The sequence below is a fragment of the Scyliorhinus canicula genome, chromosome 4, assembly GCF_902713615.1.
Source record: "Scyliorhinus canicula chromosome 4, sScyCan1.1, whole genome shotgun sequence".
Classification (NCBI taxonomy): domain Eukaryota; kingdom Metazoa; phylum Chordata; class Chondrichthyes; order Carcharhiniformes; family Scyliorhinidae; genus Scyliorhinus; species Scyliorhinus canicula.
Window position 1 is genome coordinate 150,924,615 of NC_052149.1, and position 27,724 is coordinate 150,952,338.

The following is a 27,724-nucleotide window of genomic DNA, read 5'->3' on the forward strand; positions in this document are numbered from 1 at the left end:
TGCTTTTTGACCTATCACAGACCTTCCATTTTGTTATTTTCTTTCCCCACCCATTCCCTGTCTCGGGACCTGCTAAAAAACCTGTTATATCGCTAACTTTTTCTTCTGTTGATTAAATGTCATAGCCCTGAAACAATAACCCTCCTCTCTCCACAGATGCTGCCTGATCTACTGAGTATTTAAAACATTTTATTTCGTATTTCAGATTTTCAGCATTCATAATATTTTGTATTTGTATTGACAGGGGTAGGTTGTGAGGACTCTATTAGAGATTAGAGGTGGGCAAAGAGACTGCAAGGGGGAGAGCTTTAAAAAGGAGAAATTTGCATTTATATAGCATATTTCACGAAATCAGGATATCCCAAAGCACTTACTTGTGAAGTGTAGTCGCAATCAGAATGTAGGAAATGCAGCTTTCAATTGATGCAGAAGACCCCATAAACATGGTGATATTGGTTGTGAGGTAAATATTAACCAAGCCACTGGGGAAACCCCTCCACATTCCTTTGAATAGTGTCATGGGATATTTTATACTCAGTTGAGAGGGCAGACGCAGCTGCAGTTTAATGTCCCACCCAGAAGGTGGCACCACTGATGAGGCAGAAAACCCCAAGTGTCAGTTTTGAATTTGTGCTCAAGGCTTTAGATTGGATTCTAAGCCCACAATCATTTAACACAGGCATGATTGCTACTACTAAGTCCAACACCTTAAGTAGATAACCTTCAATTATCATAGCACATATGCAAAACATCAATAACTCTATTATTACAAAATCCGTTGCTTTTTAAAAACTCCTTTCATGTCCTTACTCTACTGTTATGAACCCTGCCGGCGTTAAACACGGGGGCATCCCAAAACCCAGAAGAATAACTTGGAACACCAGTTCTTAATGGTGTATATTTTCAACTTGGTATATCGTGAGAAAAGATATGCAAACCAGGGAGGAATAGTCCAGTTATTTTGTAACCAATTAATGAAGAATACTCGTTAACTTAAAATAAAAGCACACGACAAGAAGGACTATAATACACTACAACAGAACACTTAACAACGCTGACGACTGTAAACACACGGTATTACATGAAGTTACCTCTTTGTTTCTAACCACCTATGTTTCCTGAACTCTGAGGCTCCTTAGTTCCCAAACAACATCCAACATTATATAACTCTATGAACTAAATCCAGCAGGTAGTTACCATGCAGAGGTTAGGTTACTTGTCAAAATTTTGGAAAAAACATCTTCAGTTTCAGTGAAGGCATAATCTTCTTGGTTTGGGTTTTGGATTTTAACCAGCTGCCCTTTTAGCAATAAATTGTTTACAGGGGAGACTCTTTTCTGCTGGGTATGTGCTGCGATGGTAGCTGTCTTTACTATGTCCCTTTCTCCAGCTATTGTGCTATGGCCGCGTCATTTTTCCCTTTGGTGTTACCCATACTGTGGGCACGGTTTTTTGGCATGTGAGTGCCAATTCGCTTAACTCCCCACTTTGAAATTACCTCAATGTTTATTTTGAGATTATTTAAGTCTTTGAAACATGACAGACCTGAAACCAATGGTGTACTCCAATCTGTCCCACACAACTAAGATGTCTCGCGCATCACAATAAAGACTCCACAAGTCAAGGAGATCATTCTGACTCTCGATTAGGCAATGTTTTACATGAGAATTGTTTTCCACTTGTGCTTTGCTGACACCATCTTGATCAGAGTCTCGAAGGCTGCTCCCCAACAATCACCAGTCCAGCTCTATACTAGCTGCCACAACCCCAGCAATTGGTGATGTCTTGAATCAAATCGACAGGTTGTCCAGATATTCCTCTGCCGTATCGTTTCAGCTCGAGTGAAAACTGTCCTGACCTTATTTTTAACTGATAGCTGCGGTACTTTTTAATTTGCTTTATTAGGCAGTGGATTGGAGTTTGGTACTGAACCAGTAATAATTCAATGAATCATCAGCCCTTGATTATTAATAGGCCAAGTGCGGGAATGTGGATCTAATTTTCGGGATCTGCATTAGCATTGTTTTCCCGGGTCACATAGGTAAACACTTGCTTTTCTCACTGGTACGCTAATTTGCATATCAGAACCCCCAGCTGCCCTTATCAATTTCCCTTTTTATTTCAGTTTATCCCAAATTCATTTTTAATCATAATTTTCCCCGATTCATAACACTGCCTTATTTCTGTGTGGTTAGCAATAGAGTTCCAGAATAGAGAGAAAATAGAGAATAGAGGTTCTGATATCACTGACTCCGTGGAGGTGGAAGGCAGAGGCTCACAGAACCAGAATTGGAGGATGCACCCTGATTTGTCAAGTTAAATAGGTTATAAAGAGAAGGTAGAGTGAACAAATCTTTATGGAGACCAAGATGAAAACTGTTGTAGCACGAGGCAAGCAACAAGGCAGTGTTAAATTACTGTGATTTATTTAACTAAGATGAACTTTATATACAGAACAGTACAATTCCAAAACCGGTCCAGTCCCCTGGACTCCCAAGCTTACTCTGATCATACCCCAACAGCAAGGACAGTGCCTAAACATCTGAGGTTCGCATGCTCCTTGCCCATAGACAACGGGCAGGCCACGTATCCCGAGAAATATCTTTCTTAATGGGATCATACTGCAACATTCCACCCCTTAAGTTCCTGTAATATCCCACACGGAGCCTATGGGGCAGGAATGCTTATATTCCCCTTACTCCTTGTGGAATAAGAGATCCCCTGTCAGGGGCGGGATATCAGACCCCATTTGGAGTATTGTGAGCAGCTTTGGGTCCAATATCTAAGGAAGGATGTGCTGGCCTTGGAAAGGGTCCAGAGGAGGTGCACAAGAATGATCCCTGGAATGAGAGCTTGTCGTATGAGGAACGTTTGAGGACTCTGGGTCTGTACTCGTTGGAGTTTAGAAGGATGAGGGGGGATCTTATTGAAATGAAAATGAAATGAAAATTGCTTATTGTCATGAGTAGGCTTCAATTAAGTTACTGTGAAAAGCCCCTAGTCGCCACATTCCGGCGCCTGTCCGGGGAGGCTGGTACGGGAAGCAGGATACTGCGAGGCCTGGATAGAGTGGATGACGAGAGGATGTTCCACTTGTAGGAAAAACTACTGCCAGAGGAAACAATCTCCGACTAAAGGGACAATTCTTTAAAACAGAGATGAGGAAGGGCAGCACAGTGGCACATGGTTAACACAGCTGCCTCATGGTGCTGAGGTCCCAGGTTCAATCCCGGCTCTGGGTCACTGTCCGTGTGGAGTTTGCACATTCTCCCCACATTTGCGTGGTTTCACCCCCACAACCCAAAAGATGTGCAGGGTAGGTGGATGGGCCACTCTAAATTGCCCTTTAATTGGAAAAAATGAATTGAGTACTCTAAATTTATTTATTTTTAAACAGAGATGAGCAGGAATTTCTTCAGCTAGAGGGTGGTGAATCTATGGAACTCTTTGCCGCAGAAGGCTGTGGAGGCCAAATCACTGAGTGTCTTTAAGACAGAGATAGATAGGTTCTTGACTAATAAGGGGATCAGGGGTTATGGGGAGAAGGCAGGAGAATGGGGATGAGAAAAATATCAGCCATGATTGAATGACGGAGCACTCGATGGGCCGAGTGGCCTAATTCTGCTTCTATGTATTATGGTCTTATGATCTTATCTCAATTGCCCAGTGTTTTTGAGGTCGGCCAGTAAGACACCATCTAGGGAAATATTCAGTAGGGGTCGACAGGGGAGCGTAAATACACTGTCTTCATCCCACGTCTTTATTAAACTGGCGACTAGGAGTAAACTGGTTTGCTGTTGATGCTCCGACCGACTCAATGAGCCACCTCCCGATTCTCTGGACCCAGGTTTGGATTTCTGTGATTTGCCATGCCTCTGTTTGGGGGTTAGATGCATTTGACACCAGTGTTGAGGACTGGAACCAATAGGCTGAATGAATGAGTTATTTCTTCCGGGCCAACAATATCATGGAGAATGAGCGCAAGGCGGTCACACTGTTGACAGCCTGTGGACCGCACACGTTCGGATTGATCTGGGTCTCACATACCCGGCAATGCCAGAAATGCAAACATTCAACCAGCTCATGGCGTTGGTGGAGCACCACTTAAACCCAATTCTGTCGATAATCATCCAGAATCAAAGGTATCAGTTTAATACCGCGGCGAGGTCCTCTGGTCACCCTGTCACCAAGTTTGTATCTCGGCCAAAGAAGATAGCTGGTTTTGTGAGTATGGAACTGTTTTCATAGAATCATAGAATTTAAGGTGCAGAAGGAGGCCATTCGGCCCATTGAGTCTGCACCGGCCCTTGGAAAGAGCACTCTACCTAAGCCCACACCCCACCCTATCCCCATAATCCAGTAACGCCACCCAACCTTTTTGGGCACGAAGAGCAATTTAGCATGGTCAATCTACCTAACCTGCACATCTTTGGACTGTGAGAGGAAACCGGAGTACCAGAGGAAACTCACGCAGACACGGGGAGAACATGCAGATTCCGCACAGACAGTGACCCAAGCCAGGAATCATACCTGGGGCCCTGGATGTGAAGCAACTGTGCTAACTACTGTATTGCAATGCTGCCCTGTTTGTCCGATATGTTCCGCGACCGTTTGGTCTGCAGTATCAACAATATGGAAACTATGGAAAATTTTTTGGGTGAAGTTTCCTTAACTTTTAAGCAGGCGCTGTAGATCTCCGTAGCCTAAGAAAGCGTGGAATGCGACAGCCAAAAGATACAAGAGATGGCGGTGAACATTTTGGGGTGTCACCCCTCACGGGGTATCCCCACGGCCCGAACCAAATGTCGCTGCAACTCTGGCTTCTGGGTGAAGAGCCAGCCGCTGAGATGTGCAACATCCCCGGACTTGGCTGAAAGTATTCCAGCCCATGTGCTACGTGTGGATGCCAGTCTAGGTGTACCCGCCGGCAGCACGGAGGCTAGCCTTCCAGGTGCCCAGTCGAAGTAGGCCTCACCGGGGCTGGGCCTTGCATCTGGATGACCCAGAAGAGGCCAAGGATGAGGCTGAGATGCAGCTGAACTGTTTGGCAGAGACCGTGTGACCCCTATTCGCTTTCTAATTCAAGTTAATGGTCACATGCTCCAGAAGGAGCTGAAAACAGGAGCGGCCATTTCTGTGAAGGTGCAGAGCACTTTAGATCTTATCAAGCAAGGGGTGCATATTTGGTCTTTAGCTGACACGGAGGCTCGTTTGGCCACTTATACAGGGGAACAGCTGAGTATCGTGGGGTCCACCCTCACTCCAGTAGTTTATGGGTGCCAGTCAGTAGTCCTTCCTCTCATTGTTGTGCAAGGAAATGGTCCTAGCCAGTGTGGTAGTCACTAATTTTGTATATATTACATACGAGATGTAATACGGTAAGGCTCCTGTACTACAGGTATGGGGTGTAGATCCCTGCCTGCTGGCTCCGCCCACTAGGCGGAGTATAAATGCGTGTGCTCACCAACCTGCAGCCATTTCAGCAGCAGCTGCAGGAGGCTACACATCTCTACTTAATAAAGCCTCAATTACACTCTACTCTCGTCGCATTGTAATTGATAGTGCATCAATTTATTAAGCAGAGATTTTACAACGATGGACCTCCGCATCAAGCCAGATCGCCTGCAGCTGCACCCTCAAGAAGACAACGCCAAGTTGGCCTTCGTCCACTGGCTGGCTTGCTTTGAAGCCTACATCGGATCTGCGACAGAACCACCCTCAGAGGCACAGAAACTCCAGATCCTGTATACACGGCTGAGCTCCGATATCTTTCCCCTCATCCGGGACGCGCCCACCTACATTGAGGCCATGGCTCTTCTGAAAGAGAACTACACCCAGCAAACCAACAAACTCTACGCCAGGCACCTCCTGTCCACACGGCATCAACTCCCCGGTGAGTCTGTGGAAGATTTCTGGCGTGCCCTGCAAGCCCTGGCAAGGGACTGCGATTGCCAGGTCATTTCGGCCATTGAACATTCCAAACTCCTAATCAGGGACACTTTGTTACGGGCATAGGGTCGGCGTACATCCGCCAGTGCCTCTTAGAAGGGGCTACCCTCGACCTCGCGGGGACCAAGAAACTCACGATCTCACTAACGGTCGCCTCCCGTAATCTACAAGCGTACGCCCAGACCGCACAGCGCCCCCCTCCTAGACATCGTGGACCCCACCAGCGAACATCCCATCATGGACCCCACCAGCGACCGCCCCCAGCCAACCCTAAGCCTGCACCGCGCGGCAGCCAGCCAACCCCGGGGGACCCAAGTGCTACTTCTGTGGACCGACAAAGCACCCCCGGCAGCACTGCCCGGCGCGGAGCGCACTCTGCAAGGCCTGCGGGAAGAAAGGACATTTCGCTGCTGTGTGCCAGGCCCGCTCGATCGCCGCTGTAACCAAGCCCATTGTCCCTGCACCCCCCACGTGCGACCCGTGGGCGCTGCCATTTTTACTCCTGCAACCCACGTGCGGCCCATGGGCACCGCCATCTTCCCCCCATCCTGCCTCGTGCAGCCCGTGGGCACCGCCATTTTTAGCGCCGCCCACCACGTGCGCTCCCGTGGGCACCGCCATCTTCCCCGCCTCTGGATCCCTGCACGTCGGGCACCTCATCGGGCCGCTCATCACCTGAAACTGCCTTCCAACACCAGCTACAGCTCGCCTCCATCACGTTCGACCAATCCCAGCCGCACAACCTCACAACCGCGTTGATGACGATAAAGGTCGATGGGCACAAGAAATCGTGCCTTCTTGACTCCGGGAGCACAGAGAGCTTCATCCACCCCGATACGGTAAGGCGCTGCTCCCTCACAGTACACCCCATCACACAACGAATCTCCCTGGCTTCCGGATCCCACTCCGTGGAGATCCGAGGGTACTGCACCGCCACTCTCACCATCCAGGGTGTAGAGTTCAACGACTTCCGGCTCTACATCCTCCCCAACCTCTGTGCTGCCTTGCTACTCACCTGGACTTCCAGTGCAACCTCCAAAGTCTCACTCTGAAATTCGGTGGGCCCCTACCACCCCTTACTGTATGCGGTCTCACGACCCTTAAGGTAGACCCACCATCTCTGTTTGCAAACCTCACCCCAGATTGCAAACCCATTGCTACCAGGAGCAGACGGTACAGTGCCCAGGGCACGACCTTCATCAGATCTGAGGTCCAGCGGCTGCTGCGGGAAGGCATCATCGAGGCCAGCAACAGCCCCTGGAGAGCCCAAGTGGCAGTTGTGAAACTGGGGTGAAAAACAGGATGGTCGTTGACTACAGTCAGACCATCAATCAGTACATGCAGCTCGACGCGTACCCCCTCCCACGCATATCTGATATGGTCAATCAGATTGCACAGTACCGGGTCTTCTCTACAGTGGACCTGAAATCTGCCTACCACCAGCTTCCCAGTCGCAAGGCGGACTGCCCGTACACTGCCTTTACCACTTCCTTAGGGTTCTCTTCGGCGTCATTAATGGGGTCTTGGTCTTCCAAGGGAGATGGACCAAATGGTTGGCCGGTACGGACTGCGGACCACCTTCCCGTACCTGGATAACGTCACCATCAGCCGCCACGACCAGCAGGACAATGATGCTAATCTTTCCAAATTCCTCCACACTGCCAAACTCCTCAACCTTACGTACAACAAGGAGAAGTGCGTGTTCAGCACCAACCGCTTAGCCATCCTCGGCTATGTGGTGCAAAATAGAGTTATGGGGCCCCGACCCCGATCACATGCGCCCCCTCATGGCACTCCCCCTCCCCCACTGCCCCAACGCCCTCAAACTACGCCCAGTGGGTCCCTAACTATGCGGACAAGGCCCGCCCATTCATTTACTCCATCGTTTTCTCCCTGATGGCCAAGGCTCACCAGGCCTTCAACCATATCAAGGCCAACATCGCCAAGGCCGTGATGCACACGATCGACTAGACGCTCCCTGATGTGACCATCAATTCACTTGAGACACGAGAGGAAGTAAACTGTGGCTTTAATAGACTTACAACTGAGACTGCCTGCGACCAGAAGAACTGAGGGCAGGCTCACAAGACCGCAGCACTTTATACTTCTGTAGTGGGAGGGGCCATGGGTGGAGCCATGGGCGGAGCCAAGGGAGAAGCCCTCTACAAGCTCCTCATCTCCCCCTGTGGGCAGAGCCGCGCAACGGCTCACAGACAGAGCCCACAGGGACACCGTGATACATAGTGTGAATTAAGCATTATACATTAACCACATTCACCCCTGTAAAAAAAAATCAAGTCCGGCGGGGGTGACAGGTCTACAGATTGAGCCGGTCCGGTGGCCGAGTCGTCCTTTGGGATCGGCGGAGGACTGGGTTTGCAGCCGCTTCGGATGGCTGTGTGCTGATGGGCGGTGTGGATCTGAGGGTGGACTCCGGGGGTGGTTCGTTCAGAGCTTCGTTCCTGACCGGTGCGACGGGCGAAGGGGGGGGGAAACCTGTAGGCGTGGGGACGCAGGGTGTGGGGTGAGGTGTAGTGTGAGGGGTACCTCAGTGGTGGTGGTGGTAGTGGTGGATCCTGCAGGCGCCAGGTCCCGCAGGGAAACAGTGTCCTGACGGCCGTCGGGGTATTCAATAAAGGCGTAGTATGGGTTCGAGTGTAGCAGTAGTACCCTCTCTAGTAGTGGGTCCGTTTTGTGTGTCCGGAATTGCTTCCGGAGGAGAACCGGGCCCGGTGTCCTCAACCAAGATGGGAGCAAAGCCCCCGTGGTAGTGCCCCTAGGGAAAACAAATATTCGCTCGTGGGGGGTCTGATTAGTGGCCGTACACAGGAGGGACCTAATTGCATGGAGCGCATCGGGGAGGACCTCCTGCCAGTGGGAGGTCAGGAGATTCCTGGACCGTAGGGTCAGTAGGACGGTCTTCCAGACCGTCGTGTTCTCGCTCTCAACCTGCCCGTTCCCCCTGGGGTTATAGCTGGTAGTCCTGCTCAAGGCGATGCCCTTGTCGAGCAGGTACTGACGCAACTCGTCGCTCATGAAGGACGAACCCCTGTCGCTGTGGACGTGGCTGGGGAAACCGAACAGGGTGAAGACACTGTGCAGGGCTCTGATGACTGTATGGGAGGTCATATCGGGGCATGGGATAGCAAAGGGAAAACGGGAGAATTCGTCTATGACGTTGAGGAAGTACACATTTCGATTAGTCGAGGGGAGGGGCCCTTTGAAATCGATGCTCAGGCGTTCAAAGGGCCGGGAAGCCTTTACCAGGTGGGCCTTGTCTGGTCTATAGAAGTGCGGTTTTCACTCCGCGGAGATCGGGCAATCCCTGGTGATGGCTTTTACCTCCTCGGTGGAGAAAGGCAGATTTCGGGCTTTGACGTAGTGGGCGAGCCAGGTGACCCCCTGGGTGGCAGAGGTCATTGACGATAGCCTGTAATCGGGCGTCTTGCACGCTGGCGCATGTGCCGCGGGACAGGGCATCTGGGGGCTCGTTAAGTTTCCCCGGCCGATATATGATGTCATAATTATAGGTGGAGCGTTCGATCCACCACCTCAAGATTTTATCGTTTTTTATTTTGCCCCGTTGCGAGTTGTCGAACATGAAGGCAACCGATCTCTGGTCGGTGATGAGGGTGAATCTCCTACCTGCGAGGTAGTGCCTCCAGTGCCGTACAGCTTCCACAATGGCTTGAGCATCTTTTTCAACTGAGGAGTGTCGAAGTTCTGAAGCGGAGAGGGTTCGAGAGAAGAAAGCAACTGGTCTCCCTGCCTGATTCAGAGTGGCGGCGAGAGCGACATCTGAGGCGTCGCTCTCCACCTGAAAGGGGACGGATTCATCCACCGCCCGCATGGCAGCTTTGGCGATGTCCTCCTTGATGCAGTTGAAGGCCTAGCAGGCCTCGGCTGACAGTGGGATTAGTGTGGTCTTAAATAGTGGATGGGCTTTGTCCGCATACTGGGGAACCTACTGGGCGTAATAGGAGAAAAATCCAAGGCACCTCTTGAGGGCCCCGGAACAATGAGGGAGAGGGAGTTGTAAGAGTCCGGTCCGGGTCAGGCCCCAGGACTCTTTTTTCCACGACATAGCCGAGGATGGCTGGTCTGGTTGTGCGGAAAACGCATTTCTCTTTATTGTATGTGAGATTGAGTTTCTGGACTGTTTGGAGAAATCGGTGGAGGTTGGCGTCGTGGTCCTGCTGGTATTGGCCGCAGATGGTGACGTTATCCAGATACGGAAACGTGGCCCGCACCAACTACATCAAACTCAATCAGGGGGATCATACACTAGTGAGGCCACAGGGACTCTGAGGTTGCAGACCTTGTGCCCTTAGGTCGGGTTATAACAGTACGATGTGTCAGGGTTTTTGTTATGTTGGTTTTTGTCTATCAACTGGAAATGAAAATCGCTTATTGTCTCAAGTAGGCTTCAAATGAAGTTAGTGTGAAAAGCCCCTAGTCGCCACATTCCGGCGCCTGTTCGGGGAGGCTAGTATGGGGATTGAACTGTGCTGCTGGCCTGCCTTGTCTGCTTTAAAAGCCAGCGATTTAGCCCTGTGCTAAACCAGCCAGATTGCTGGGGTAATATGGGTTTTATTGTGAAATTTCTTTTTAAACTCCAATTGGAAAATGTTTAATGTAAATATATTTTTTAAAACTCCTTCACGGTTCTAGTCCCCTCAACTTCCAAGCTTACTTTGGCCATACCCCAACATCCAGGTCTGCACCTAGACACCGATAGGCTGAGGTTCGTGCGCACCATCCCCCGAGGCTGCGAGCGGGTCACATGACATGCAAAGGATCGCCCCCTTAAAGCGGCCACGCTATCACAGCCACAAATTGGATCCCTTGCCTATGATGAGTTGGCTGCTGTTCGTACGATTGGCTCAGCAATTCTCACGAGGGAGGGAAAAATAATTTGACAAATCTGGTCCTTAATCAATTCTTAAGCAAATGTCTATGAATAAGAAGTATTAATCAGAAGTATGGGCATGTGCATATCAGCTGAGGGTAGGACCAGAACCTGTTTTTGATGGTGCCCCTTCCCATTTGAAATCAACCACTAACGTTCAGTTTGTTGGCTTACAGCGTGCCAACTGGCCACGAAGCTAAGGCCTAAGAGTGTTTTTATAACTTGTAGATCCCACAGCTCCCACGAGACAATGTTACAATATTAACAAATCATGGAATCCAGCTAGTTTTTCTGCCACACTGTAGCACCCTCATTTAGGTTTCCTCAAAAGACATTGAATCTTGTCTTCATTCCACATAAAATCCATCACCAATATTGTTTCCTTTCATTTCCGCAACATCACCGACGTCCATTGGGGCGGCACAGTTGCACAATGGTTAGCACTGCTGCCTCACAACACCAGGGACCCGAGTTGAATTCTGGCCTTGGCCGAACGTCTGTTTGGAGTTTACATGTTGTTCCCCTCTCTGCGTAGGTTTCTTCCAGGTGCTCCGGCTTCCTCCCACAGTCCAAAGATTTGCAAGTTAGGTGGTGTTACAGGATTAGAGCAGCGGAGTGGGTCGAGGTAGGGTACTTTTTTAGAGGGACAGTGCAGAGTCGATGGGCAGACTGGCCTCCTTCTGCACTGTAGGGATTCTATGATATTCAGAAAATACAGTTGGATGCAGATTGTTGGTCCCTTAACAGTAGTCATATTGTTGGACACAGCAAACAAATTATTGGAGTTTGCAATAAAGGCAATGTAGTAATTGTAGGAGGGCATTAAACATCATGTGGGACTGGACCAATAAAATTGATAAAGGAGTTCTGGGCGATGAGTTTGTCCAATGCATTCAGGATAACCTGTTAGATTTGAATGCAGATTGAACTCTCTTCTCTTTGAATAGGACCATGGGATTTAAAAAAAAAAAAATTTAGAGTACCCAATTCGTTTTTTCCAATTAAGGGGCAATTTAGCGTGGCCAAACCACCCACCATGCACACCTTTGGGTTGTGGGAGTGAAACCCATTCAAACACGGGGCGAATGTGCAAACTCCACACAGACAATGACCCAGGGCCGGGATCGAACCTGGGACCTCGGCGCCGTGAGGCGGTGGAGGTCGCAGGTTTGCAAAGGTGCTGTCAAAGAACCCTTGGTGAGTTGCTGCAGTGCATCTTGTAGATGACACAGACTGTTGCCACTGTCTGTGAATGTTTAAGGTGTGAATGGGGGGAGGGGGGGCAATCAAGTGGGCTGCTTTGATATGGATAGTGCCAAGCTTCTTGAGCGTTGTTGAAGCTGCACTCATCCAAACAAATGGAGAATGTTCCATCACACTCCTGATTTGAGCCTTGTAGATCTTAGACAGGTTTTGAGGAGTCAGGAGGTGAGTTCTTCACCACAGAATTCTTACCATCTGATCTGCTCTTGTAGCCACAGTATGTTTATGGCTGGTGCAGTTAAGTTTCTGGTCAATTCTAACTCCCAGGAAGTTGATCGTGGGGGCTTCAGCGATGGGAATGTCATTGAATGTCAAATGGAGGTGGTTAGATTCTTGCTGGAGCTGGTCATTGTTTGGCACATGTGTGATGCGAATGTTACTTGCCATCTACCAGCCCCAGCTGAACGTTGTCCAGGTCTTGCTGCATGCAGGCACTGATTGCTTCAATGTCTGAGTTGTGACTGGTACTGAACACTGCAATCATCAGCAAACATCCCCTTTTCTGAACTCATGTTGGAGGGAAGGTCATTGATGTAACAGTTGAAGGAGTTGGGCCCAGGGCATTGCTGAGTACTTCCTGTAATGATGTATTGGGCTGATTTATTGCCCTCCAATAATCACAACCATCTTACTTTGTGCTAGTTATGCAACTTGACCTGGGAGTCTTAGCTTTTATTTACGCTTCACAATATGTGCTAGACTCATGGTTACTGAACATCCACTTTACCAGTTTAAAATAATTATTCTTGTTAGCATCATTTTACTGTGTATGCTCATTTTAAAAATAATTATTTGAAATTTCTCTGCATTTTCTTTTTTTATATATAAATTTAGAATAACCAATTCATTTTTTCCAATTAAGGGGCAATTTAGCGTGGCCAATCCACCTAGCCTGCACATCTTTAGATTGTGGGGGCGAAACCCACACAAACACGGGGAAAATGTGCAAACTCCACACTTCTCTGCATTTTCAAAGCAGGTACATAATAAGCTCTCATGACAGGCTGTCTTTCTATAAATAGTTAAACCATTCTCATAATTTCTTTCCGCCGACATTTTAAAATAGAGCAGTAATTGCTCAGATTACTGGGACCTTAACAGCTATCGTCACATCCTCTTTGACCACAGGCGAGGTTCCAGAGAGCTGGAGAATAGCCAATGTTGTTCCTTTGTTTAAGAAAGGAAGCAGGGATAATCAATCAAATTATAGGCCGGTGAGCCTGACATCAATGGTGGGGAAGCTTTTGGAAAACATACTGAGAGACAGGATATATGCACATTTGGAGGAAAATGGACTAGTTAGTGGCAGGCAGCATGGTTTTGTACGGGGAAGGTCATCTCTCAACAACTTGGTTTTTTGAAGAGGTGACAAAGAAAATTGATGGAAGGGTTGTTGATGTAGTTTATATTGACTTTAGTATGGCATCTGACAAGGTCCCACATGACAGATTGGTACAAAAGCTAAAATCACATGGGATTTGGGGTGGGGTGACTAGATGGATACAGAACTGGCTTGGTTATAGGAGACAGAGAGTAGTGGTGGAAGGATGTTTTTCAGAATGGGTTTCTATAGCTAGTGGTGTTCCACAGGAAAGAGTGCAAAGAAGGCTCACCAGAATGTTGCCTGGTCTTGAGGATGTTGGCCATGAGGAGAGGTTGAATAAACCAGGGATTGCTTTCACTGGAAAGACAGAGGCTGAGGTGTGACCTGATGGAGGTCTAGAAAATTGAGAGGCATAGACGGGTGGATAGTCAGAGACTTTTTCCAAGGTTGGAATTGTCATTTACATGGGGCACAGGTTCAAGATGAGAGGGGGAATGTTTAAGGAAGATGTATGAGGTAGGTTTTTCACACAGAGAGCAGTGAGTGCCTGGAACGCGCTGCCAGGAGATGTGGTGGAAGCAGGCACATTAGCAACATTTAAGAGGCATCAGGATGGGTACATGAATAGGGAGGAAATAGAGGGATATGGACCGAGTAAGGGCTGAAGGTTTTATTTTAGTTAGGGCATCACGATCAGCACAGACTTTGAGGGCCGAAGGGCCTGTTCCTTAGTTGTATTTTCTTTGTTCTTTGATTTAAACACACTAAACCCCAGGGCTCCTATCATTTGAAATGAAATGAAAATGAAATTGAATGAAATGAAAATCGCTTATTGTCACGAGTAGGCTTCAATGAAGTTACTGTGAAAAGCCCCTAGTCGCCACATTCCGGCGCCTGTCCGGGGAGGCTGGTATGGGAATTGAACCGTGCTGCTGGCCTGCTTGGTCTGCTTTATAAGGCAGCGATTTAGCCGAGTGAGCTAAACCAGCCCCTTTAAACTGGGATGCACACGTCCATTAAACACACAATATCACTGTAGCTCATCACTGAGTTCTGTACTTACTTTGTCTAGTTATTTAATTTTCAGAAATTTCATCTTTATTACCAATCCAAGAAGCACCAGTTTCTGCTGGGAAGCATTTTGTGGGCACCAGCGACATTTTGTGATACTTTGCTCAAGTGACCAGCATTTGTGTGTGAGCCAGAGAGTCAAGTGCCCTCAGGTTATCTGATCAAGCCCGATATTTTTCTCATCAGACATCACCACACATGTAACTTCCTTTTATGGATCACTGTTTAGTAAGCGGAAGAGGAAACCCTGCTGAATTTCTCAAGTCAACCCAGGTCTCCATCATAGCACATCAATTTTCCAAGTCACTAAGATGATATAACTCAGTATTAACCAGGCAGTGGTTCAAAAGTGATCTAACTCAGCATTAACCAGGTGCTATGTATCTGCTTTGAAAATGTAGATATATTTCAAATATATTTTTTTTTAAATGAGCAGGTACAATAAAATGATGCTAACAAGAATAATTATTTTAAATTGCTAAAGTGGATGATCAGTAACCATGAGTCTAACATGTATTGTGAAGTATTAACCGGGAATCAAAATCGAGACCTTCTGCTCTCTGTCGCCCAAACTACGAAGTCGTTGCCCACTAAACCATTGGAGAAGCCAGTTAATGGTTACTTAACAGGTGTTGTGGACCTGTGGTGGAAATTGGTCCGTATAAACACCCAGAGCTAGGACATTAATTGCTGATGAATTAACATTGGGAATGTCCTGAGATATCCGGTCACCTGCTTATCCACTTCTTTTCAGAAGGACCCCTGATGATAAAATGATTCAGCGTCAATCATGCCTGAGCCACCTCTTAATCCCACTCCCCTGCAATTTCTTTTCTTTCTCAAGTAATCCACCCAATTCCCTTGCTCACTCTTCAATAATTCCTCCTGACTTAACTCATCAGATAGTCTGGCAAATGGTGTTTTATGGTTCTACTCAGACGAGCATGTTTTCATTCGGATAGTGAAGTGAAGGTTTTTTTGACCTGAGCTATTAAAGTTTCACTATTTTTCAAGATTATTTTTGCTTCGTTTCGGACAAATTCTTCACAATTACACAATTACAAAGGGTTCAAGAACAAAGTTTGCTGCTTGGAGTCATTTAATGGATGTCAGACTTCATCCAAATGACCTGTGGAATAAGTTGTCAGAAAAGGCCAATGAAGCAGACAATGCACATGGGTTTGAAAGACATTTATTTGTGTATCTGAAGAGAGAAGGGTTTGAGGGATATGAAAAGAAGATGGGTGAGAAAGCAGTGAGAACAATCAAAAAGGGATGGACTTGTTGGCTCCAATGACATCCTCCATTCCTAAAGATTCTTACATTCTCAGCGCTCACCAGCCACTGATACAAACTCTTAACGGCGACCCACAGTAAATGTTGTCACCCCAACAGGAATGTTGTCAGTCACACATCTAAAAAAAATCACCAGTAACAATTGCTGGGAATGCATTTCCTCTCCTGCTCCAGCTCTGGACATGGAGCTCCACTGCTGGAAGGTTGGGTGTGGATAAAACGTGTCCTACCCCTAGCACCAAACTTACTGCAATCGCCATTGCACAGACCCCAAGAAGACCAGGTGGAAACCTCACAATCGAGAGGTGTTTCTGTAAGTAAATACAAGACCAAATGAAGATCAATGTGAGACCCTTCTTGAAGGCCCTTTAATCTCCCACCAGCAAAACAACCCAAACATATCGGGGCAGCAAAACAATTGATATGATCATAAATATGCATTGAAAGAGATTGTTCTCCTTAGAACAGAGAAGGTTGAATGGAATTTAATGAGTGTTCAAAATTATAATGTATTTCAATCGAGTAGTTGGGTCGGTATCCAGAAGCATAGATTTAGACAATTGGCAAAGAACCAGGGAGGAGATGAGGAAAATATTTCTGTATAATAATGATATATAATAAAAACAGAAAATGCTGGAAAAACTTGACAGGTCTGGCAACGTCTGTGGCACGAGAAACAGTTTTTTTTTCTTCTTTATTTTAAAATTTAGAGTACCAAATTATTTTTCCAAATAAGGGGCAATTTAGTGTGGCCAGTCCTCGTAACCTGCACATCTTTGGGTTGTGGGGGTGAAACCCACGCAGACACGGGGAGAATGTGCAAACTCCACACGGACAGTGACCCAGGGCTGGGGTTCGAACCATCTACAAGGCACAAGTCAGACGTGTGATGGAATACTGCCCATTTGCTTGACTGAGTGCAGTTCCAGCAACACTCAAGACGTTCAACACCATGCAACACAAAACTGCCTATTTCATTGGCACCCCAACCACCAACGTAAACATTCACTCTCTCCACCACTGATGCACAGTGGGAGCAGTGTGTACCATCCACAAGATTCATTGCAGCAACTCACCAAGGCTCCTTTGACAGCAACTCCTTACAAAACCCAGCCAGAAGGGCAAGAGAAACTGGCACATGGGAACACCATGACGGGTGGGGGGCTGCAGGGCGGGTTTGAAGGGGCCTCTGGAAGGTTAGGGGTCCTGGAAGGGGGGCCAAAAAGGGGGCGTGGGAAGACCTGAAAAGGGGGGGAATCAGCGACCCCATAGCAGGGTGTCCACACTTGGGGGAGGGGGGGTTAATGCCTATACGTGTGGGGGGTAACATCATCCATGGATGGGGTGTGCGGGGGACGCACAATCTCACTTAAAGATCGGGGCAACCCTTTCAAAATTGCGGTCCAATCTCCTCGGAGCCATTCTGGCCAGTGAGTTCAGTTCCCCAGTGATGAAAATAATTGTGAGCTAAACTGGTGAGAAACTCTCCTGGGTCGAGAAAGTGACCAAGTGTCGTTAGATAGCAGTGGGGAACTCACCAACAGAGCTGACGGGAAACTCCCAGCAAAACCCGCCAAAAATGACACAAAGAAACTTTTCCATTAGATTTCGCCATCTATATAACAGGTACTCATATACTGTTTATTATCAAGTACTCTATATTACAGTTGTTTCTGTTGAAAGATTTTGTTCTCTGCCTCCGGGAGATTAAAACTACCAGTGACAGGTATTATTAATAACACGATAATTTTGTCTTTATCACAGGCCAAATGTTAGTACTTTTGGCCTTTGGTGACATTCTGTCAATTTCAAGGGAGATGAGCAGCAGAAACAGTAAAGACTCCAATGCAACTTTAGAGCAATGGCACATGTGCAAATCTATCCCACAGCAGAAACAGGATAGATTTGGAATCCAGATATCTACAATCTATGAAAGAACTGCTTCCACTGCAAGAAATCTCACAGTATAAATGTGTGTAGGAATCTGACTGCATCTAAAGCTATTTGCTAATCAAAACTAACAAATAATTGTCAAATTATTGTGCAGCAATACACCTCATTATATTGACAATGCATGTCTTCAATTCAATATAATATATAATCAGGTTTAATTTCTAGCCAGCACTGGATGAGCTGATCCCTGTTTTTTAATAATCTTTAATAATCTTTATTGTCACAAGTAGACTTACATTATCACTGCAATGAAGTTACTGTGGAAAGCCCCGATTCGCCACACTCTGGCGTCTGTTCAGGTACAATGAGGGAGAATTCAGAGTGTCCAAATTACCTGACAGCATGTCTTTCAGGTCTTGTGGGAGGAAACCGGAGCACCCGGAGGAAACCCATGCAGACACGGGGAGAATGTGCAGACTCCACACAGACAGTGACCCAAGTTTGGAATTGTAGTGAATGTATTGTTACTGCAATTCACCACTGTATTGTATTGTATTATGTTGATGCCCCTGTGGGCTCCACCTGTGGCTCCGCCCCCTCGGGGGTGGTATATAAACCTGCAGCCTGTAGGCAGCACTCAGTACAGAGCAGTCGCAGGCAGGCACAGATCTAGCTTATTAAAACCACTGTTCACTTCTGCTAATCGTCTCGCATGAATTGATGGTCGCATTAATTTAATAAGCTAAGATATCGCAATGGAAGCCGCCCTCAAACTTGATCGACTGGAACTCGACCCACAGGCAGCTGAAGCCAAAGGAATCTTTTCACACTGGCTCCGCTGCTTTGAGGCCCATCTCGCCGCCACCTCCTCCTAGCCCGCCGTCACCGAGGCTCAGAAGCTGAGTCTCCTCAATGCCCAGTTGAGCCACAGAATCTTTTTACTAATCTTTTACGCAGACGCGATCGCGATCCTGAAAAGATATTACGTGAGGCCGGTGAACGAAGCGTTCGCGCGGCATCTTCTCACCACGTCGTCAATGCCCCGGGGAATGGCTGGAAGAATATCTACGCGACCTGAGGGTACTCGCTCGGAATTGTGACTACAAGGACGTCACGGCCTCGCAGCACATGGAACTCGCCATCCGGGACACCTATGTGGCTGGAGTCCAGTCCAACTATGTCAGACAGCGCCTTCTCGAAAAGGGCGCCCTCGACATAAAAGAGACGGTAAAACTATCCACCTCATTAGAGGTACCTTCCAGAGCCTAAATGATTTCCCCTCCGAGCACGCGATTTGCTCATGGGCGCCGGAGGCTCGGCCATCACCCAACCCGAGGGTGTCCCAGGCGTGTGCCGCGCTACTGCCCACCCAACCCGGAGGGCCGTCTTGCTATTTCTGCGGTCAGAACCAGCACCCCAGGCAGCGTTGCCCAGCTCAGAACATAAACTGCAGCGTCTGCGACAAGAAAGGACATTTTGCCAAAGTCTGCTTGGCCCGACCTAAAGTTCCAAAATCGCAGGCCCGACTCACAGACTCACAGGCCCATAGACCCCGCAGCGTGGCTGCGTGCCTGCTGGTACCGCCCCCTTCTGACGCATCATCCGCCTCGTGCTATCTGTGCGGGCCGCCATCTTTAACTCAGCCCAACACATGCGACTCATGGGGGCCGCCATCATGGCCGCCATCTTCAACCCAGCCCACCATGTGCGACTCATGAGGCCGCCATCTTGGCCGCCATGTTCAACGCCGCCTGACACTTGGGACCTCACTACCACCGACCACGCCGGCTACCCGCAGTTCGGCGCGGTCACACTCGACCAGTCATGCCCCAAGCATCTCAAGAACTCCATGATGACTATCCGGATCAATGGGCATGATACGCCCTGTCTGTTTGACTCCGGGAGAACACAGAGCTTCATCCATCCGGACGCGGTAAGGCGCTGCTTCCTCCAGATTTCCCCCAAGTCCCAAACAATCTCCCTTGCTTTCGGATCACATTCAGTGCAGATCCGGGGGGTACTGTGCCACGAACCCCGCGATACAGGGCACCGAGTACGCCAATTTTAAACTCTATGTCCTTCCCCATCTCTGCGCTCCTTTCTTGTTAGGACTGAATTTCCAGTGCAACCTCCGAAGCCTGACCCTGAAGTTCGGTGGACCCCTACCCCCTCTCACCATATGTAGCCTCGTGACCCTTAATGTCGGCCCTCCCTCGCTCTTCGCGAACCTCACTGCCGACTGTAAACCCGTCGCCACCAGGAGCAGGCGATACAGTGCGCAGGACAGGACTTTTATCAAGTCGGAGGTCCAGCGGCTCTAGAGGGAGGGGATAATTGAGGCCAGTAATAGCCCCTGGAGAGCCCAGGTGGTGGTCGTCAGGACCGGGGAAAAGAACCGGATGGTTGTAGACTACAGCCAGACCATAAATTGGTACACGCAACTCGATGCGTACCCCCTTCCCCACATAGCGGACATGGTTAATCAGATTGCACACTTCCGGGTTTTCTCCAAGGTAGATCTGAAGTCTGCATACCACCAGCTTCCGATCCGCCCGGACGACCGCCAATACACTGCCTTTGAGGCAGATGGCCACCTCTTCCACTTCCTCAGGGTCCCCTTCGGCGTAATCAATGGGGTCTCGGTCTTCCAAAGAATGATGAACCGAATGGTTGACCAGCACGGGCTGCGGGCCACGTTCCCGTACTTGGATAATGTCACCATCTGCGGCCATGATCAGCAGGACCACGACGCTAACCTTCAGAAGTTCCATCTAAACCACTCAATCTCTTAATCTCACCTACAACAAGGAGAAATGCATTTTCCGCACAATCCGACTAGCCATCCTCAGCTATATCGTGGAAAACGGAGTCCTTGGGCCCGACCCCAACCGCATGCGCCCCCTCCTGCAACTCCCCCTTCCCCACTGCCCTAAGGCCCTGAAAAGGCGCCTGGGGTTCTTCTCATATTATGCCCAGTGGGTCCCCAACTATGCGGGCAAAGCCCGCCCACTTATCAAAGCCACCATCTTTCCCCTGACGACTGAGGCCTGCCTGGCCTTCAGCCGCATCAAGGCAGACATTACCAAGGCCGTGATGCACGCGGTGGACAAGTCCATCCCCTCCCAGGTGGAGAGCGACGCATCAGACATCGCCCTGGCCGCTACCCTTAACCAGGCAGGCAGGCCCGTGGACTTCTTTTCCCCTACCCTCAACGCCTCCGAGATTCAACACTCCTCTATTGAAAAGGAAGCTCAAGCCATTGTGGAAGCTATGCGACACTGGAGGCACTACCTGGCCGGTAGGAGGTTCACCCTTGTCACCGACCAATGGTCGGTAGCCTTTATGTTCAACAACACACAGCGGAGCAAGATCAAGAATGAAAAGGTCTTGAGTTGGAGAGTCAAACTCTCCACCTATAACTACGATATTGTGTATCATCCTGGGAAGCTCAATGAGTCCCCAGATGCCCTGTCCCACGGCACATGCGCCTGCGCGCAAGATGACCAACTTCGGGCCATCCACAATGACCTCTGTCACGCGGGGGTCACCCGGCTTCTCCATTTCCTACAACCTGCCCTACTCTACCGAGGAGGTCAGGGCCATGACCAGGGACTGCCAAGTCTGCGCGGAGTACAAGCCGCACTTCTATCGGCCAGACATGGCACACCTGGTGAAGGCCTCCCGCCCCTTTGAGCGCCTCAGCGTCAATTTCATCAGGCCCCTTCCCTCCACTGACCGCAATGTGTACTTTCTCAATGTCGTTGAAGAGTACTCCAGTTTCCCCTTCGCCGTCCCATGTCCCGACATGACCACGACCACTGTCATTAAGGCCCTGCACAGCATCTTCATCCTGTTCGGTTTCCCCACTTCCGTGCACAGCGACCGGGGCTCCTCTTTTATGAGCAATGAGCTGCGTCAGATGAGGGAATGCGTCATAGATGATTTGGAGTTGGGGACCAAGGGCAATGTGTCCAAGTTTGCAGATGACACTAAGATGAGTGGTAAAGCGAAAAGTGCAGAGGATACTGGAAGTCTGCAGAGGGATTTGGATAGGTTAAGTGAATGGGCTAGGGTCTGGCAGATGGAATACAATGTTGACAAATGTGAGGTTATCCATTTTGGTAGGAATAACAGCAAACGGGATTATTATTTAAACGATAAAATATTAAAGCATGCCGCTGTTCAGAGAGACTTGGGTGTGCTAGTGCATGAGTCACAGAAGGTTGGTTCACAAGTGCAACAGGTGATTAAGAAGGCAAATGGAATTTTGTCCTTCATTGCTAGAGGGATGGAGTTTAAGACTAGGGAGGTTATGTTGCAATTGTATAAGGTGTTAGTGCGGCCACACCTGGAGTATTGTGTTCAGTTTTGGTCTCCTTACTTGAGAAAGGACGTACTGGCGCTGGAGGGTGTGCAGAGGAGATTCACTAGGTTAATCCCAGAGCTGAAGGGGTTGGATTATGAGGAGAGGTTGAGTAGACTGGGACTGTACTCGTTGGAATTTAGAAGGATGAGGGGGATCTTATAGAAACATTTAAAATTATGAAGGGAATAGATAGGATAGATGCGGGCAGGTTGTTTCCACTGGCGGGTGACAGCAGAACTAGGGGACATAGCCTCAAAATAAGGGGAAGTAGATTTAGGACTGAGTTTAGGAGGAACTTCTTCACCCAAAGGGTTGTGAATCTATGGAATTCCTTGCCCAGTGAAGCAGTTGAGGCTCCTTCATTACATGTTTTTAAGGTAAAGATAGATAGTTTTTTGAAGAATAAAGGGATTAAGGTTTATGGTGTTCGGGGCGGAAAGTGGAGCTGAGTCCACAAAAGATCAGCCATGATCTCATTGAATGGCGGAGCAGGCTCGAGGGGCCAGATGGCCTACACCTGCTCCTAGTTCTTATGTTCTTATGTTCTTATGTCAGTACCTGCTCGGTTAGGGCATTGCCTCGAGCAGGACGACCAGCTACAACCCCCGGGTGAAACGGACAGGTGGAGAGGGAGAACGCGATGGTATGGAAGGCCGTCCTTCTGGCACTACGGTTTAGAAGTCTCTTGGTTTCCCGCTGGCAGGAGGTCCTCCCCGACGCGCTCCATTCCATTCGGTCGCTCCTCTGCACAGCCACGACGAGACCCCTCACGACCGTCTATTTGGCTTCCCCAGGAAGTCCATCTCCGGGGTCTCACTTCCGTCTTGGCTGACAACACGGGTGCCTGTCCTCCTCCGTAAGCACGTGAGGAGCCATGAGTCCGACTCCCTGGTCGAGAGGGTCCAGCTCCTACATGCCAACCCTCAGTATGCCTACGTGGCGCACCGTGATGGATGACAGGATACAATCTCCCTCGGGGATCTGGCACCCGCCGGTTCCCCAGCGACCATCACCAACGCGCCCCCCCCCCCTTCACCGCCAACCGAATCCCTCACGGCGGGCTACCAGCTGTCCCCCTGGGGATCCTGAACATCACCCCCGACCCTTCACAGCCTACACCCCCCCCCCCCCCCCCTTCCCCCATCGCCGACTCACCATGATGAAGCTCCAGACAACACGCTCCCGGAGTCAACGAGTCCAACACCCGTGCCTGCAGCGAAGCTGGAGCTGCGGCGATTACAGAGGACAATTAAGGCTCCGGACAGACTCGATATGTGAGCCCACTTCACCCCAACTGGACTTCAATTTTTAACAGGGAGTGAATGTGGTTAACGTATTGCTACTGCAATTCACCACTGTATTGTACTGTATGATGTTGATGCCCAGGTGGGCTCCACCTGTGGCTCTGCCCCCTCGGGAGTGGTATATAATCCTGCAGCCTGTAGGCGGCACGCAGTACAGAGCAGTCACAGGTAGGCACAGATCTAGCTTATTAAAACCATTGTTCACTTCTGCTAATTGTCTCGTGTGAATTGATGGTCGCATCAGGAATTGAACCTGGGACCCTGGCACTGTGAAGCCACAGTGCTAATCACTATGCTACCGTGCTGCCCTGTTGTGTCATTCATAACACTTAACAATTGGCTTTGGCACACCTAGATTAAAGAGGGGTGAGAAAGAATCATCCAGGATTGCTGCTCCCGTCCCTATCCAGTGACGTCTGCTGGAAGGTGCTTGCGTGCCTATGTATCAGGTGAGGTCAGGACTGGACTCCTTAAAATCTATCCTTTTGACAAAGCTTTTTGATCATCTGCCTCCTTATGTGCCTCGTTTGTCACACAAGGGGGTGGGGGAGAGGGTGGTGAGGGGAATGCTCCCGTGGTGGCAAACGGATTAAGAAATAGAGGACGGATAACGGCAAAAAATTGTCCAGCACATTTTGTAATGTTACAGTGTGTTTCAAGACCAGATGAATTCATTAAGGCATAAGTTAGTTCCAAGTATTACAGGGGACCATGTAGGTACAGCTGTCTCAAATTAATCACAAATAAAGTTCTGGGCATGGTTCAGGTCCAGTGATTCTGGTTCGCTTTTATTACAGAAGTAGAGATCCCTAAAACATGTGTTATGAAGCATTAAACAACCACACGACACCTGGTCCAGATGGGACACACTCAAAAAACCATGAAGGAAATAGGTGAGCAGGCAGGCAAGACTCAAGCCAATGTTTTTAGCAGCTCTAAAAATTGACAACAGGAAAACAGATCGAGCTGTAGACCAGCTAGTCTCAATACTTTAGAGAACAGTATCAGTGGGCAGAAAAAGAGTACAGAGACCAGAAGAGTTGTTTTAGAGGCCATACTGAAATTAGAGGACAGAACTAAATTGGTCTGCCTGCTAATATATCAAAAAGCCTTTGGCCCTAATTGACTTCCACAGGCCTCTGGTCAGGATCCTCTGTTATTCATAAAATTGACAGCAACAAGTCACTCTCTTGTGGCACAGATAAAAACAGCGGCATTATATCATTTAAAATTAAATCATTCTAAGGAACGGTGTCAAGGCCAACATTTAATGCCTGTTCCGAGCTGTCATTGAGAAGGTACTGATGACCTTCTCCTTGAACAGTTGCATATGGTGAAAGTATTCCCACAGTGATATCAGCTTGGATGTTCAAGGATTTAGACCCAATAATTAAGGAACAACAACATAAGTCCAGGCCATGGTGATGATTGACTGGGAGGTGATCAATTATCGGTGAGAGAAGTTCATAAATTATAACATTTTGGTTCTTGGTGTGATGAAACCGCCATGAAAATAATTGCCTTCCTGTCTGCTTTATTCCTGGTTTTGACGCTTTGAAGTGTGACAGACACACAGCAAACAGGAAGGGTTGGAGTTTACCAGTGGTATTCTCATCCACCCATTATCATTCAGGGGATGGGTAGAATTCAGGAACCGACAGGAAAACTGCGTAAGCAGCAAATATGCCATTTATCTGAGATTTCTGCAGTATTTCCTTTGCGTTGGTACCAATGTTGGGAAATATGTTGATGCCATTAAAATATGGCCAGCTGATTCAAACTGGACAGATACCCGATTCAGCAGAATGCAGAGGAGCACCCATTTGGCACCAATGCAGGAGGAAATGAGCTCCTGTGTTGATATGATTCACTGGGTGAGCTAGCTGATAGAAAAGTGTTTCTCTTTCTCATACCTCTTACCATTTGACCGAGTGACTTACCATAACGAGCCTTGGATATAATTAGAAAGAGAAAGATAGAATTTGCTAGTAACCATCCCACACTCATGGTCTGGTGAACCTGGGCTGTGAGAGTAGGCCATTCCAGTATTGAGGGCATCACAATTGCTGCTGTCTGATGTCCCCAGGCACTTTGTGGGTGGGGTGGTATTGTACAGACTCTCCCACTCATCCCTCAGTATCCCTCACCATTAGCTCAGGGGCACTTGTCGTGTTTAATTCTTCCCTCGTCTGAAATAATCCAACTCAGTATTGACCAGCATTGTTGGTTGCTTGCAGTAGCACCATATGCTCTGCGAATGTGGGTTAATGACTTTGGAATGTTGTAGGGTACAGTACAGTAATTATAAACCAGCTGCAACTCCAGAAGATTTGCTGGACGCGCTTTCTACTTTGCACAGATCCTGGTACACTGTTCTCCCCAGCTGGGTGCAAGCCTGTTTTGCGTAGGAGGATTATTGAACTTCTGGATAAGTCACTGCAATTTGGAGATGATACTTAGAAGAGTGGACGGCCTGAATTTATATAGCATCTTTCGCAACCTTAGGATGCCCATAATGTTTTACAATCACAACAAAATGCTTTTGAAATGTAGTCACTGCTTTAATGTCAGAGACATGGCAGCTAATTTGTGCACAGCACCAGATAATCTATTTTCGTGATGTTGGTTGAAGGGTAAATGTTGGCAAGGGGGAACTTGGGACAGCACGGTACCACGGTAGCACAGTAGTTAGCACTGTTACTTCACAGTATCAGTGTCCCAGATTCAATTCCTGGCTTGGTTACGGTGTCTGCACCTTCTCCCCGTTTCTGCGTGGGTTTCCTCCGGGTGCTCCGGTTTCCTCCACAGCCCAAAGATGTGCAGGTCACGTGGATTGGCCATACTAAATTGCCCTTAGTATCCAAAATTGTTAGGTGGGGTTACTGGGAGAGGGTGGTGAGCGTAAGTAAGGTGCTCTTTCCAAGGGCCAATGAAGACTCGATGGGCCGAATGGTCTCCTTGTACACTGTAAATTCTATGATTCTATAAACTCCCCATCCCTTCTTTAAAAAGTGCCATGGCCGGTGCACCTCGTAAAATGGGCAGCACGGTGGCACAGTGGTTAGCACTGCTGTCTCACAACACCAGGGACCTATGTTCGATTGTCCTTGAGTTACTCCTGAGTGGAGTTTGCACATTCTCCCAGTGTCATAGGAACATAGAAATTAGGAGCAGAAGTAGGCAATTTAGCCCTTCAAGCCTGTTCCACCATTAAACCAGATCATGGCTGATCTCTTCCTGGTCTGATATCCACCTCCCCACCTGTTGACTATGTCTTTTTAACCCATTTCTTAAAATCAGAAATATTCCAATCTTCTTCTTGAAACCATTTAATGAAAAAGATTCCACCGCACTATGGGGCATCAAGTTCCACAAATTGACCACCCTCTGCGTGAAGTAGTTCCTCCTCAGCTCTGTTCGCATGGGTTTCCTCCAGGTGCTCCGGTTCCCCCCACAGTCCAAAGACTTGCAGGTTAGGTGGATTTGGCCATGTTAAATTGACCCTCTTTCAGGGGCCAGGGCAGACTCGATGGGCCAAATAGCCTCCTTCTGCACTGTAGGGATTCTATCAATGAACAGATTAGGACTCAGTTGCGGCACCCGCTCATTCAGTACTGCTTTGAACTGTCGGCCTAGATTTTTGTGTTCAAGCCCTCTGGAGTGGACCCAGAAGCCCCAATCTTCCAACGCAGATGTGCAAGTGCTCCAACTGAGCCACAGCAGAAAGGCTGGCAGTTAACTCAAAATGTCATCAGTACAAGAATTTATTCAGGGAAATAAAATGGAGAATGGAGGTAATGCTAGAATGAAACATTGCATTTTTGCTTATATTCTTTTTTTTAAACTTAGAGTACTCAATTACTTTTTTCCTGGTGGAACCCAAACCGTAAATTCTCCCTGACAACACCTCCCCTTGATAGCACGACACATTCCATCACATTGATGATGATTGAGAGTAGACTGACAGGGTGGCAATTGGCTGGATTGGATTTGTCCTGCCTTTTGACAGGACGTATCTGGGCAATGTTTCCACATTGTTGGGTAGATGCCAGTGTTGTAGCTGTATTGGAACAGCTTGGCTAGGGGTGCAGTGAGTTCTGGAGCACAAGTGGGCAGCAGGGTAGCATGGTGGTTAGCATAAATGCTTCACAGCTCCAGGGTCCCAGGTTCGATTCCCGGCTGGGTCACTGTCTGTGTGGAGTCTGCACGTTCTCCCCCTGTGTGCGTGGGTTTCCTCCGGGTGCTCCAGTTTCCTCCCATAGTCCAAAGATGTGCGGGTTAGGTGGATTGGCCATGCTAAATTGCCCGTAGTGTCCTAATAAAAGTAAGGTTAAGGGGGGGTTGTTGGG

The 27,724-nt window shown here is 48.4% G+C and overlaps 1 protein-coding gene across 1 annotated transcript in view; it reads right to left on the bottom strand.

Moving 5' to 3' along the window:
• Nucleotides 1-15,692: 15,692 nt before the first annotated feature.
• The window catches only part of LOC119964262 (spondin-2-like), a 57,749-nt gene continuing 45,717 nt past the window's right edge, over nt 15,693-27,724 (bottom strand). Inside the window, exon 6 of the mRNA XM_038793539.1 lies at nt 15,693-16,123. Within this exon, the coding sequence (XP_038649467.1) occupies nt 15,942-16,123 (182 nt within the window). The 3' untranslated portion in view covers nt 15,693-15,941. The remainder of the gene's footprint in view (nt 16,124-27,724) is intronic.